Raw genomic sequence first — 15,947 nt, forward strand, 5'->3', positions numbered from 1 at the left:
ACAGAAAGGAATTGGCAAGAATACCAGAGGCGCAAAACACCAGCTACTGGTAGACAGAACAATCAGCCGAGACTGCAAGACCAGACTGACCAACCTGTGCACTGCCTGGATTGATTACAAGAAGGCCTATGACTCAATGCCCCACAGCTGGATACTGGAATGCCTAGAATTGTACAAGATCAATGGGACCCTAAGAGCCTTCATCAGGAACTCAATGGGGATGTGGCGTACAACACTAGAGGCCAACTCCAAGCCCATAGCACAAGTCACCATCAAGTGCGGGATCTACCAAGGAGATGCTCTGTCCCCACTGCTGTTCTGCATAGGCCTGAACCCCCTCAGTGAGATCATTAACAAGACTGGCTACGGATACCGACTACGGAACGGAGCAGTTGTCAGCCACCTCCTGTACATGGATGACATCAAGCTGTATGCCAAGAGTGAACGAGACATCGATTCACTGATCCACACTACCAGGCTATACAGCAATGACATTGGAATGTCGTTCGGACTGGAGAAGTGTAGTCGGATGGTAACAAAGAGAGGGAAGGTAGTCAGAACTGAGGGGATTGAACTACCAGAAGGCAACATTGCAGACATAGAGGACAGTTACAAGTACTTGGGGATCCCACAGGCGAATGGGAACCATGAAGAGGCCGCTAGAAAAGCTGCAACCACCAAGTACCTGCAGAGGGTCAGGCAAGTCCTGAGGAGTCAGCTGAATGGTAAGAACAAGATCCGGGCCATCAACACGTACGCCCTGCCCGTGATCAGGTACCCTGCTGGGGTAATAGGCTGGCCAAAGGAGGAGATAGAAGCCACTGACATAAAGACAAGAAAGCTCCTTACCATGCATGGAGGGTTTCACCCCAAATCCAGCACCCTGAGGCTGTACGCTAAGCGGAAGGAAGGGGGCCGGGGACTGGTGAGTGTCAGCACCACAGTCCAGGATGAGACAACGAACATCCAAGAATACATTGGGAAGATGGCCCCAACTGACCGAGTGCTCAGTGAATACCTCAGGCAGCAGAAACCCAAGAAAGAGGAGGGAGACGAGGAACCATCATGGAAGGACAGGCCCCTGCACGGTATGTACCACCGGCAGATAGAGGAGGTGGCTGATATCCAGAAATCCTACCAGTGGCTGGACAAAGCTGGACTGAAAGACAGCACAGAAGCACTAATCATGGCAGCACAAGAACAAGCTCTGAGCACAAGATCCATAGAGGCTGGGGTCTATCACACCAGGCAAGACCCCAGGTGCAGGCTGTGTAAAGATGCCCCAGAGACAATCCAGCACATAACAGCAGGGTGCAAGATGCTAGCAGGCAAGGCATACATGGAACGCCATAACCAAGTGGCCGGCATAGTGTACAGGAACATCTGTGCCGAGTATAACCTGGAAGTCCCGAGGTCAAAATGGGAGATGCCCCCAAGGGTGGTGGAGAATGACCGAGCTAAGATCCTGTGGGACTTCCAGATACAGACGGACAAAATGGTGGTGGCTAACCAACCGGACATAGTGGTGGTAGACAAACAGAAGAAGACGGCCGTAGTGATCGATGTAGCGGTTCCGAATGACAGCAATATCAGGAAGAAGGAACACGAGAAGCTGGAGAAATACCAAGGGCTCAGAGAAGAGCTCGAGAGGATGTGGAGGGTGAAGGTAACGGTGGTCCCCGTGGTAATCGGAGCACTAGGTGCGGTGACTCCCAAGCTAGGCGAGTGGCTCCAGCAGATCCCGGGAACAACATCGGAGATCTCTGTCCAGAAGAGCGCAGTCCTGGGAACAGCTAAGATACTGCGCAGGACCCTCAAGCTCCCTGGCCTCTGGTAGAGGACCCGAGCTTGAAGGATAAACCGCCCGCAGGGGCGTGCTGGGTGTTTTTTTATATATATATATATATATATATATATATATATATATATATATTTATTAGGGGTGCAACGATATTCGTATCGATATTGAACCGTTTGATACAGTGCTTTTGGTTCGGTATGCATATGTATCGAACAATACAACATTTGTAATTTATTTTATCAATTTTCCTTCTGACGATGCTGTCTGTGTTGAGCGCTCAGTGAATCTGTGTTCGACTACTCCGCCTAGGCTGCACTGTCCAGCGCAGATCCACTGAGCGCTCAACACAGACAGCATAGTCAGAAGGAAGAGCGCAGGGCAAGCTAGCGAGACAGAAGTTAAGCTCTACTTGCAACAGGCAAATTGAACCTCATTCAGATCTGGCGTTTGGAATTATTTTGGTTTTCATGTGACGTATGACCCTGAAGGTAAGCGAGTCATGGACTAAAGTAAAACAGTATGTTGGATGTAGAGCTGGGCGATAGAACGATAACGATATGTATCGCGATATAACTTTTACTCGATAGAGAAATTAAGCTATCGCGATAGACCTCGCCGCTCTTGTCCTCTAAAAAAAAAAAAAAAAAAAAAAAAAGATCAGCCAATCCAAATTAAGTAGCACAGAGCCGAACCAATCACAGCCGCAGCGTCACGTCGCGTGACTTGTAACGTACAGCACAAGTGCCAAGCCGCATGTGTGTTTGTTTGGGAAGCAGCCAGCGGGTAATGGAGGAAATGAGTGTGCCGACTAGAAAAATCAACCGAGCGTGACCGAAGAGAAAACAGATAATGGTTCCAACGCCGGAGAGATTGTCGAACGGAAGAGCCATAGAAGTTCCGTAGTGTGAAGGTATTTCGGCTATTTCAAGTCTGACAAAAAACAGAGTAGTGCACTGTAAATTGTGCCGAAAGCAAGTCCGGAAATACAATGAACTGGTGCATGCGTCACACTGTGCGCCACGTTATTGTTTCGGTGAAATGAATTTCTACAATACTGTTAATTCTACTCTCTGCAGTGTTTAAATGCTTACATATACACACAGTTACTGTCCCTCCACACATACGACTCGGTTCTGCTTCTATGCCCCAGCTTTGTTTACTTTTTCCCACCGAGGCTTCTAGACTTCTGATTGGCCAACATTTCTGCACGGTTAGGAATCTAGCGCCACCTGCTGCTTTGGCATGTTCATAGCAGCGTTTTCCTTCATTTCTGCCTTTATGTGTGGACGGGATTATTTTTTAAAACGAAAACGGAAAATCTCCGTTTTCAAAAATACCCGTGTACGTGTGGACGTAGCCTCAGTCTCTGACTGGAAGCGCTAATTCGTCATTCGGCTTTTGTCAGACTAAAGTAACTGTTAAAACTGTTTGAAAAGCTAAGCTATACAACAAGGAGAGATTGAGAATTTCCTTTTAGTTCTCAGTTTATTTGATATTGACAAAAGTTAGTCAGTTTTGTCTGTTCTTCTGTAAAACAAACTAAGATTTATTTTTAGAATTAATATTTTGTTTCTAAGTGGAATTGACAATTTAGTCTGTTTCGTTTGTTCTATTTTGAAACTTAAACGCTTTAGCGGCTGCCTTTTGTGTAGTTTGCAATATTTGCCTTTATTTATCTGAAAAAGTCTCATGTTCCTTAAGTACATCTACCCTGTTGAACTTATTATGGGAAATAAATAATATAATAAATAAATAAAAACAAGCTGCTGATTATTTCACATTTTACTTGTGAGCAACGGCACATTTAAATCTTACAAATATAGTTATTTGGCTTATATCGTGATAGATATCGTTATCGCCTGAAATGAAAAAAACATATCGTGATATGAAAAAATCTCATATCGCCCAGCTCTAGTTGGATGTGCCATGCAATGCTCAATTACATTGGTGTGAACTAGTGTGTTAGCGCAGTTAGCTCGTTAACGTGTTGGCTGTCTAGCCCCATGCACGGAGCGATCGGCGGTAGCTCGTTAACGGAGATTTGCCGTGTTGTGGCGTTAAGGTCATTTCAACGAGATTAACCTGAAAGCACTAGTGGGAACACAACGAATATGACTGCACATTTACACCGACATCATCCTAGTGCAAAGACAAGTGGAAGCAGACAAAAAAAAGCAAGCATGCTACTAACTTTAGCCGAGTCATTTAGACAGCTGTTAGCACATGATTCTCCTTATGCTGCTGAGAATATAGCCCAGAAGAAGCGGATAGTATAGCTTTTATTTTGGAAAGAGCCATTTCTCTGTAATAAACTCTCTTTTCCAAAGATGAGTGATTCCTCAATCAGATACAGGGCTCGCAATATCGCTAGCCCGACGTCCTGGAGCTAGCGATTTTTTTCAGTCGGGCTACCAAAATCTTTCTCTTCCCTGCCCGTCGGGCTATTGTAGGAAAAATATATGTCAATGCTTTTGCATTCTTTCAGAAATGTAGCTGGGTAATTATGTCATTGGCATCGGTGAGCCACTGTCAATATGTGACATATTGAAGTCGCGTTTGAATTTGCGCTTGTTTTTTTGCTTTCACTTTGCAATCGTGCGAACTGTGTATAGAGAGCGACAGCACTGATCTGTGAGTGATGATAATTTGTGCACCAATTCCTCTGACATCGTCTTATTAATCGTTAGCTTACTATGCAAACATGACAAGTGAAATCTCCCGCAGCTTACACATGTGAGAGGTTGATCGCGCAGAGAATCGCTGAGCTTATGTGAGTGCGTGTAAAAGCATTTCAGTTCTGCTGAGCCAAATAAGACAGGTCAGGGTGAAGAAGTGACAGCCAAAGAAAAGCTTACCACAAAACGGAGAAGTTATGACAAATCAGACTATAAGGCAAAAAGAAAGTGCAGCTTTATGGTTTCATGGACAAAAGAATTTCTGTGGCTGCGATATGATGAGCTAAATAACCAGGGCTGCACATAAGTGGTCCGCAGGTGCACATTCGCTGTCAAAATAAAAAACACGCACAAGGGTTAGGGTTAAATTTAAAAACTGTACTTTTGAGTTAAAATATATATTTATAATTTTAATAAATGACAAATTAAAAATGCATGAACATTTTTTTGTATCGAAAAAATATCGAACCGTGACACCAAAGTATCGAACCGAACCGTGAATTTTGTGTATCGTTGCACCCCTAATATATATATATATATATATATATATATATATATATATATATATATATATATATATATATATATATATATATATATATATATATATATATATATATATATATATATATATATATATATATATATATATATATATATATATATATATAGAGAGAGAGAGAGAGAGAGAGAGAGTGTGTATCATATGTAAACTAAGACTTTAAAAATACCCCACCTTCACTACAATGGTGTGTAGCAGCCTATGAGTACCCAAAGGTGCAATATTGGCTACACAACCCTTCCCAGTATTGCTTCATAATATATGTAGCAATATACTGTGACATCTTTTCTCACACTCTCCCTACTCAATTTTGCCAGCTACCAAATTCACACTGGACTCCAGCATTCAATCATCCACCCACGTCAACCGCTGTGCTTGCCCCCTGATATTCCCACCCCACCAGAGCATCTGGCTGAAGCTGGATACGCCACACACGGTGGGTAAGTGGCACCTAGGCTTCTGCAGGCCAAGCTGCTTGCCAACAGGACGTGGTTTTCAGAGTTTCCTGGGCACATTGACTGGCAGTGGAGATCATTTCTCCTATCAGAGCTGTGACGGGGCAGAAGCTTGTGGATTTGACCTGCATGATGGAGACAGGCCTGCCTGGGAGATGGCTGGGAACTACTCCACTCTCCTCTGCATAGACGGGTAAGTATCCTGGTACATGTAAATAGAGAAATCCTACAGAAATACAGTCATTAAATTCTTTTAAATCTTCCATTTGTACAACCAGAGTGAAGCAGTTCTTGAAGAGACACGACCCACATACACCACTCTTCCTCTATCTCTCCCTTCAGGCCACCCATGCGCCGTTGCAGGTACCAGACCATTTTCTTCACCTTTATGATTCCCAGTGCAATCGTCTCAGGCGTCATTATGCAGCCATGCTGAGCTGCCTGGACAGCGGGGTTGCACAAGTGGTCCAGGAACTAAAGACTCAAGAGCTCTATGAAAACTCTGTACTCATCTACTCTTCTGATAACGGTGGGCAGCCACTCTCGGGCGGAAGCAACTGGACACTGAGAGGTGGCAAAGGAACCTACTGGGAAGGGGGCATTCGGACTGTGGGCTTTGTCCACAGCCCACTTCTGAAGAAAGGTATAGTAAGCAGAGCACTGATTCATGTCTCTGACTGGTATCCTACTTTATTGGGGCTTGCTGGAGCGCGGCAGTCCCACCATGGCCTTGATGGTCATGATGTTTGGGGAAGCATCAGTGAAGGTCTTCCCTGTCCTCGCACTGAAATTCTTTTCAACATTGACCCAGTTTCTAGGAAAGCTGGAGAACCATATGACAAGGCATTGATACTCAATGGCTTTGGGATCTGGGACACAGTCGTGAGGGCAGCATTGTGACTTGGTGACTGGAAGTTGTTGACAGGAAATGTGGGTGATGGGGACTGGATACCACCACAAGCACTTCCTGGTGGTCCAGAACGTTGGACGAAACTTGAGAAGAGACGCAATGAGCCGGGGAAGTCAGTGTGGCTTTTTAATGTCAGTGCAGACCCTTACGAGAGGTATGATTTGGCAGAAGCTCGTCCACAGGTAGTAAAACATCTGCTGACCAGGCTGGCAGAGAGTCCAACCAGACAGCTGTGATGGCCAGCAATCCACCAGATGATCCAATGGCTGACCCAGAGCTCCATGGAGGGGCATGGAGCCCTTGGCTGGGCCTAGAAGGGGATAATGAAAAGGAGGAGAGGAAAGAAAAGATGATAAAGATTAGGCACTGCAAATTATGTAAGCTAAAAGCCCTCTTCAAAAAGGTGGGATCACGCCTGCAGAGGAAGACCTTATTCTAAAGGTTTCTTCTAGTAGCATTAACTGTGCCAAAGGTTCAATAGTGCCTCAAAGGAGCTAGGAAGTGTTATCAACACTTTAATTACTGTTTTCTAAGGACCACAATCATAGATGGAATAAGTTATCTACCCAATGTTCCTCTCCTCTTTTCCGTTCAGTTCAATTCCCTTTTAATTATATAGGACAAATTCACAGTAGTCACCTGAGTATGCTGAGTATATCATAAGGTAAAGACTACAATAGTTTCGGAAAATAGAAAAAAAATAGAGTACAAACATTAGTCATTTGAGGGCATAAGGGTTCTGTGACACTATTTGATGATCTGAAAGTCTTCCCCTTAAAGTATACTTAGTGTGGGAATGAAAAATAGATAAAGGAAAAAATATAGACAAGCAGAAATGCACACGGGTCAGATAGACTAGACGGACCTACAGTCAAATACTGAAGGTTGGCAGATAAACAGGCCTCCTGAAAGACAAAACAGGCAGGACTGTGTGGCTGGCTGAGCAAGCTGACTCACTCGCTGTCCTGCGGCCAAACTGCAGCAGGGAGACTGTGGGTCATCGTAGGACTGCTTAGGGAGCAATGTGCGTGTCACTGTGCATGTATGCCTGCATTCATGAACAGTTCGATTAATAGACATAGAGATGGAGTGCGTGCATGTGGAAGTGAGGCCTGTGGTGACCTCTCAATGTCTCATCTCTTAATCATCCGAGAGGACCCTTTAAGGATGCCACAAAAACACCCACAGGGCTTGTTTTTGTCAAATGTCACCTTGTTCTTTTGTTCTCAAGGGTTATACAGATTCACTTCTGCTTAGAGCATACCCCCATGCCTTTGAAAGACCTCACCCCCACACAGTGTTCTGTCCCTGCAAACAAACCAACAAAGACTCGATAGCTGTTGCTTTTCTGGACTTTTAAATGTCACTTAAACACATCATTTTTTGACTCTATTAAATACTTTGACTTGAATTTCATCGTTTCAATAAAATCTTGAATAAAGAAGAAAAATAAGAAAAATGCTGCAGGGATACTGCTGATTAATTGTTTCTTGAATCTTAGTTGTGCTCACATCCAAACCTAAAAATTAATCTATCACTAAGCATAAAATTCAATATGTGTGTTTAATTTATACATAAACATTTACTAGACCTGCTATTTAAATTTCAGTGTATATGTGTCTATTTTTTTCTCAGTTAGTGCCAAACTGAATCATAATGTCTTAGAAATGAAGCCAATCCCAAAATGTGGGCAGAAAAGCTATTTTTCACATCCATGTGATGCTTGTTATGGCTGTTCTGTGAAAAACATATTTGTCATTACAAACACTCTGTATCTGTGTGCTTGTATTATGTGGAAGACTGAAGATGATTATCATTAAAAAAAAGAATTTGTAAAACCTAAGATTATGAATCCTTTGCAAAATTCTTGCTTTCTGTGTGGACTCTGCATTATGGTTAAGACGGTGGTTCTTGAACTTAAGGGCAGTACTTCCTGCTGGGGCATGAAGCCATTGCATGTGAGGCAAATTGGAACTGCTGTGATTTAGTATAATAAATGCAAGTAAAACAAGCAAGTGAAAATTCCACTTTAATTCTTTCCGTTATTGTTAATGGCTGATAAAAAAACAAATTCAGGGATGTAGGTTGTGAACTCAAGGAGAACATGACAGAAAAGCTGTTAGCTAAGGTTAGGAAAAGATGATGGTTAAATTTAAGGAATAATAATAATCTTCTTTTTAACCCCCTTTTTACTGAAAGTAAAGTCAAAGTTAGTAGCATAATGTTTGCTGAGCTCTTCCTTTAAAAATAATATGTGGTGTATAAGAAATTAATAGCTTTGTCTTTTATATTCACTTTGTGCTGCCTGTATGCAATCCAGAGAGTGTTAAATCTGGTATAGGCAATATGATTTTGGTATCAGTGGATAAAAAAATTCATAATAACTATTTAGCATATTGGAAATCCAGAGGGAGCTGTGACCTTAACCTCTTCTGCTTTTCTCTTCTCTGAATTTAGACTAGGAGACAGGGGATTTTTTTGGAAATTAGAGATCTTTTAAGTCCAGATCAGTTGAGCAGTAAGCAAGAAAGTCTTCCTAAGATGTAAAATCAGCCACTTTGCAGTGTTTTAAGCATAAGGCTTTCTCCTGAGAAAATGGGGTTTAGCACATAAAATCAATATTTTCTTTTTCAGCCCAAATGATGACAAGTGGCAGATGTTTGCCTTCGGGGTCTTTTTGCTGAAATCTTTATATTATTTTCAGTTTTCAGTCACGTTTAGAAAATATGATAATTCTAGTAAAAATACCAGGTAAAGAAATCTTTCAAAAATGTTACTCTGGTCCTACTGTACAGAAACTTCCTGGCAGAAAGTGCTTCTCCACTAGTAAAAGACATGTGAAAAAGACACTGCGCCGTCTTTTTAATTCTAAGGTTTCATGTTAAGAGAAAAATCATGTGTTCCTTAGCATGGCTTAAAATTTCTTGATGCTCAATCATCTGGGTAAGGAAATCCCAAAAGTTGATTCAGTTTATCTGGACGTAGCGTTTTCAGTGGGAGAAATGTTTCGTTCATCCAAGTCTTGGACCCATTGATCAATGGCCACTGATCAGTGATCAGTAGTTGTTGATCAGTGGTGATGACAAATTGCATATTAATGATGAAGAAACTGACCTAGCAGCCCAATGTTCATCAGTTGTGCTAGTTTCAGTCATTATGCAAATATTCTGTTTAAATGGTTGGGGAAACCTGCAGTCAGCTGAGACTGAAGAAACGTGGAAAAACTACATTAAAAGTACATTCTTATTGATTTCATAGAAATTAAGAGGGTAAGTAAAAGGCAGGTGTTGCTTATCAAATCCACATGATTAACTGATAGTCAGCATCATCAAATATGACCTTCTCTGTAAAAGCCTAAATCTTGGCAGTTTGGTCATCTTGAGCATTTAGGTGTGTTTTAATAAAATGTTAAGGAGGAACAACTTCAGCACTGGTCTTAGAGAAACTGTTGTTCTTTCTGAGAAGTGTTAAAAGGCTATTTAAAAAAAAAACAAAAAACCCAAAGATGATTCACAAGTGGGAAACATTCAAAAGAGTTTCCAAATTTCAACTTTACCTCAACGTCAGACTGTGCAATGCACAGAAAATTGCAGAAAACCCATCTCTGACTCTACAGTCCTCAGTCAGCATGTTTAATGTTAAAGTTCAGAACAGTTCAAGACTGAACACGTGTGGCTTTCTTGGAAAGGCTGCCAGCAGAAAGCTGAAAAAAAAAATCAAGGTTTTGCAACAATCCAGTAAAAGTAAAGACCTCGGCCTAATTGAAATGCTTTTTCAGGACCTTAACAGACCTGTGCATAAACTAATGCCTGCAAAGCTTATTGAAATGAAGCAACAATGTAAAGAAGAGTGGGCCAAAATTCCCCCATAACAATGTGCAATGCTGATAAAGTCATACAGAAAATAATAATTTCAAGTCATTGCTTCTAAAGGTGGATTTACAAGATACTGAATCATGGCGTGTACTCAGTTTGTACTTTGACTCAGAGTGTAACTTGTATTCGTGTACTTAAGAATCACCACTCAATAAGGTAGAAGTGGACCAGACCTTTGTGCCTCACTCTTCGTTACAGGTAACAAAGACAGTCTGAAATGTAAAAATCTGTGTTATAGTAGTGTATATCTCAAATCCAGTGCTAAATAAGGGAGGCACTTTTTTTTAGAAGATTAGGAAACCACAACAAACCACACAAGTAGGGATTAAAAAAGAAATATTGCTTGAAATAGTATTTACCCATCAGCTAACTCACTACATAAAAGCAGTGGACCTGACTTGTGAGGTGAAGAATCATCCAGTACAGACTTAATTCCTCGAGACACTAGGCTGGGGGAGTCATAGTTTAGCCTCATGCTGTCTGATCCTGTGTGATGTATCCTCCCGCTGGGGCGACTGCCACTGTGTAGTGATATATCTTGATAGGAGCAGATCCGCGATGGTACTGTTGGTCACCAACAGCATGAACATTTATAGACAGGGACATATAGCAGCACATTCTTTGACCTAAGCCTTTAGGTGTGATTCTTAATCTATCTGTGTGTGTGTGTGTGTGTGTGTGTGTGTGTGTGTGTGTGTGTGTGTGTGTGTGTGTGTGTGTGTGTAGAAGTGTTTCTGGGTGTGAGTGCTGTAAATTTCTCCCTTGTGGCCTAATAATGAATATTCAGCTGTCCTTCTCCTGCATCTCTTCTCCCTCTGGTCAGCTCTCACTCTTTCCTCCTCCTCCCTGATACTTTTATTCCTCAGCTCTTTGCTCATTCCCTCAGCAAACCACCCTCCATGTCTTTTCTTTTTCATTTTGTTCCCCATCCTACTCACTTGTTCGTGCTCATTTGGAAGATTGAGTTAGAGGTATTAGCCATGTTTTGCTCAGAGCTCTGTGGCATACCGTTAAATAGAAAGAGTGGAGGAGGGAAGAGAGAGTTCCTTTGAGGCTACAGATGGCTGTCGTGTCTGCAGTGCTTGTAGATCAGATTAAAAAGCCTTGTTTAGTGAAAAAGCTTCACTGCATAACACAATGTCTTGTTAAAGTAAAATAAAGCCAAAGGATAAGCCTGTAGATATTGTATATGATGTCTAAATTACCTGTTAAACCCATTCTGGTTTCCCTTCTCTCTGGCTTACAGCTCCAACGCTATAGTAGTTTTTGGAAAACAATTCTTAAGTAGGAGTGTTATACAGACAGTATAGTTTATAGGATAAATTTATAAGCTTTTTGGCATCTGTTGTTAAAAAACATCGGGAAACTCAATAGGGTAGTTCACTGGGAAATAACATGAGTAAAGTGAATTGTTTTTCAATCAGGAACATTATAGTAATGAGAGGACTGTTGTTTCCACCTGCACTAATTCATATTCCATGGTATAACTCTCTTCTGGGAATTCCCTCTGCTTCCATATGCATACATGGAAAGCAGCAGTGAGACCCCTGCACATTAGATTACATCCTTCTGCATTCCCTTTTTATCCTATTTATATTTGCATCATAGATCAAGGAAGACTCTTTGAGTTTTATTGAAAGCTTAATGCTATTAATGCTCCTGCTACTGTTAAAAACCGTGGCATTACACACATAATGTAAATAAAGTATGTTCTGTGGTTTGGCCTTTTGTCTTCCAGTGACCTTAATGGAAAATATTTTAATGTTGATTTATTTTTGTATGTATTTTTATTTGTTATAGCTCAGAATGGTATAGATGATGCAAGAAGCAGAGGTAATGAAGGTGGTTGAGATTATTTACCTGGGGTCAACCATCCAAAGAAGAAGAGGGTGGGTAGAGGTGATTGTCAGGTGGTCTGAATTGTGTGTGAAAAAAAGGCAACTGGACTTATTTAGAGTTCAGCAATGGTTGTTCATTTCAGCATTAGAAATTAGTACATTAGGGGACCAGGCTAACTGGTTTGGAGACAAAGTTTAGAGAGTCGAGATCGAGAGGGCTATTGGATATATTGGGGAAAAGATGCTGAAGATGGAGGAAAGAGGAAAAGAGGAAGACCACAGAGAAGATTCACATATGCAGCGAAGGAGGACACACAGAGGGTTGGTGTGACAGAGGGGAATAAAAGGAGATGGAGAACATTTGAGGCATTGATGCGGCAGCATCTTGTCCAGTCTGGGGCAGAAAGCATTCTAGCATCTGTGTTAGCTGTAACAACGTGACAAAATTTTCTTTTACTTTAGGTGCTTTAAAGACTGAAAAATCTGCAGGACTGCCAATCAGAGACCATTTCTATTTTTAAATGAATTCAAGAGCGGTTTCACAAGCCAGGAAAAAGTTAGTTTCCTTTTGTGGTCATTTTTATGTAAACCACTTGGATTCAAACGAATGGAGGCTTTCTGTTCTCAAAGAGTATCCTTTTGCACAGAGTTCATCACTTGTGTATCACCTCGCCAAGGAGCATTGAAGCCGAAGGCACTTCCTCTATATTCGCATATACACAGAAAAAACAAAACTGCTGATGAGCCTTTTGATGAGGTACTGGTGAAGACAGTCGTTAGATGCCCACACATCTGATTCCCAGTACACCGTGATGGCCTGCAGAATTCAGGCACTGTCAGAGGATATAAATCATGGAGGAGGTGTCCCACCAACACACACACATATGAACACACACGGCTGTTCAGTACGTGGGAGGGAGCTGTCATATCCACTGTTGGATAATCACATGAATGTAAGGCTACCTTTCAGATCTTCAGATTTTTCTTTCTTTTCTCTTGTTGAAGTTGTGCAGTTAAACACAGTAGCCTCGTGATTCTGTCTTAAATAGAACTTGTTATCCTCTTGTGATGGACACTGTGTTCTAGATATGGCTAATGGTTCCACATAGAAAATGAATGCAGTCCTTTCTCTTCACTCATTCAAAGAGAATGGTATCAACGACTCGATTGGGACACACTGAATAGAGTCTCTGGCACCATAACTTGCAGGGCCATTAAGCACAGAAATTGCTCTGATGTGCTATTAAATGCTTACTTGCAACAATGTGACGATTTGGTAATCGGCAAGAAACGATAATACATCTACTCTAATGGACTATCCATGACAGATTGATCCCCAGGAAACAGTAAAGGTTATGATTTGAAAAAAGACTCACTGAATTGTAGCCAGCGAGCTGTCTCAACAGCAGACAGGAATGTTTGACGCCCCCAAGGCTTTTTGTCAACACACAAACACCTCAAAATCGTGAAAGTCTTGTGATATGACAGTGCAAGGGTGGAGAGATACGTAGAGCAGCCACGGGCCAAGCTGAACGCATTCTTGCTGAATGAGTCACTTTGGCCTGTGTGGCTCCACAACACTGCTTCTACAGTATCATGACTTTTAGACCATGTGGAGCTGCAGAGGTACAAATTTTTACCTTGTAAAAAACTACTTCAGTTCATCCTGCCATCAACTGGAAATCCTGTATTAAAATACACTCTGCATAAGTGTGTGTCTGTTAGTGACATAAAAAAAAACAACCTTTCTTTTGACCTTGTCCAGGCAATTTGTCCACAACAGCTTTTCTAGTCCATTTTTTCTAGTCTTCAGGGTTCTTGAACTTGTACTTCAACATCTAGGGGCGCGTAGTGCAGAATAATGCACTAATCATAAATGTTAGCAGTGGAGTAAGAAGTACAAGATTTCCATTTGAAACATAAAATGAACTGGATATTTTCAGGTAAAGTATACTTACCTTAAAATTGCACTTAAGGACAGTACTTGTAGAAATGATCTTAGTTAAATTCCACTGCTGTAATTAATGTAAAACACTTACCATAACTGCAAACCATTGCTCATGTATTAATGATATACATTCACCGCTGGAGAGTTTATTTTTCCAATCTTAAATCATTTAGAGTCGTATGACGAGAAGAGGCAGGGTAATCCAAACAGGATGTCAGGACAGCAACTTATGGGAGGCAATTATCTCTCTAAAATGGAGAAGTGGATGCGAGGGATTGGAAGCTAACTCTCTAAGGATGTGATATATTAAAAAAAAAAAAAAAAAAAAAAGGTCTGAACCCTTGTGCAATCTAATGCACGCCTATGCAGCAGCATTTAACATTTTACTCATTTTTGTTTTTGACATCGTTGTCAGAGGGGTGCAAATCTGCACCACTTTGACCCCTTTATTGGGATTACAGTGTTTGAGGAAGACACTTGATGATGTTTTCTGATCTGATGACATGCAGAATGAATGGTACCCTCTGTCTGAGTCATTAATTGGACCGATTTTTGCAAAGGTGTGTGGTGTTGTGGTTACATTTTGGTTTGGTTTAGTTCCTGAAACAATATGACAATTGTAACAGAAAGATCATGATTGGGTGTTTTCTCAATGTGAGATTTTTCTTAAACTCTCAGACAGAACTTGTGTCTTCAAAGGCACTTACAATCACTGGCTACTTCATTAGGTACACCTCTATAACTACTAGCACTACTAGTACAAATATCTTATTGGCCAGTCACATCTTTCGACATGTACACACGGCAGTGATGACCTCCCAAAGTTCAAATTATGTGTCAGAATGAGGAAGAAATGTGTTTTTATAGTCAGACTGGTTGGTTTGAGTATTTCAGAAATAACAAGGATTTTAATATCTTCCAACTATTTTTAAGAGTTTACCGAGAATGGTCTAAAAAAGAGGAAAGAAAAAATATCCAGTGGCCAGAAGTCTTTGAGCTGATAGCGAGGCAACAACAGGTCAAATAACCACTTGTTTTACTCAAGGTCTGCAGACGAGCATAAATATGCAACCCTGAAGCAGATATAGCAGCAGAAGACAACACTAAATGTCACACCTGCTACAACTCAGCTGCACGAAGGCTCATCAAAACTGGACAATAGAACTTTGGAAACATGTTGCCTTTTCTGATGAATCTCAATTTCTAATGTTAAATTCAGGAGGCAGAGTCAGAATGTGGCCTGAACAAGTTCCTTACCATGTGGATCCTCTAATGACCACCCATCTTCTCATGCCTGCCAGGTTATGTGCCATGTCACAATCCTCAAATCATCTTAAAGTTGTGTCCTGAATATAACGATGAGCTCACTGATTTTAAATGGCCTCCACAGTCACCAGATCTCAATCCAATAGTTATTTTGGGATGTGATGGAACAAGAGATTCACATCGTGGATATGCAGCTGACAAATCTGCAGCAAATGCCCGATGAGATCATGTCAATGTGGACCAAAATCTCTGAGGAGGGGTTCCAGCACCTTGTTGAAACTATGCCATATAGAATTAACAAAACTGGGAAGGCAAATGGGGGCTGAATCTGGTACTAGCAGACACCAGGCATTTGTTCATAAATCAGCCTGATTAACGAAGTCTGTGACATTCTGGTGACCGAGGTGCTTCCCACCTCTTTTCCTATGACAGCTGGGTAGGTGCCAGCCTGATCGACAAAACCCTGAATTAGATAAGCAGAAGATGAATGGATGGATGGATGTTTACCAAGTGTTAAAAATAAGCTATCTGTGAAACCTTTGACTCTGTAGCAACAAAATGAAACAGGTTAAATGATGGTTAATTAGCTGATTTAAATGTTCAACCCAACAAAACTA

General features: G+C 41.4%; 1 protein-coding gene across 1 annotated transcript in view; it reads left to right on the forward strand.

Moving 5' to 3' along the window:
- LOC146560845 (arylsulfatase I) overlaps nt 1-8,088 on the forward strand; it is a 12,380-nt gene extending 4,292 nt beyond the window's left edge. Inside the window, 4 exon segments of the mRNA XM_085243179.1 lie at nt 5,356-5,472; nt 5,474-5,686; nt 5,772-6,615; nt 6,618-8,088. Of these exon segments, the coding sequence (XP_085099305.1) occupies nt 5,356-5,472; nt 5,474-5,686; nt 5,772-6,615; nt 6,618-6,842 (1,399 nt within the window). The 3' untranslated portion in view covers nt 6,843-8,088.
- The last annotated feature ends 7,859 nt before the right edge of the window (nt 8,089-15,947 follow it).

This window comes from Mchenga conophoros, linkage group LG13 (genome assembly GCF_057382185.1).
Source record: "Mchenga conophoros isolate Kocher_MC1m ecotype Shallow Benthic linkage group LG13, M_conophoros_male_GT1.1, whole genome shotgun sequence".
In the NCBI taxonomy this organism is placed as follows: Eukaryota; Metazoa; Chordata; class Actinopteri; order Cichliformes; family Cichlidae; genus Mchenga; species Mchenga conophoros.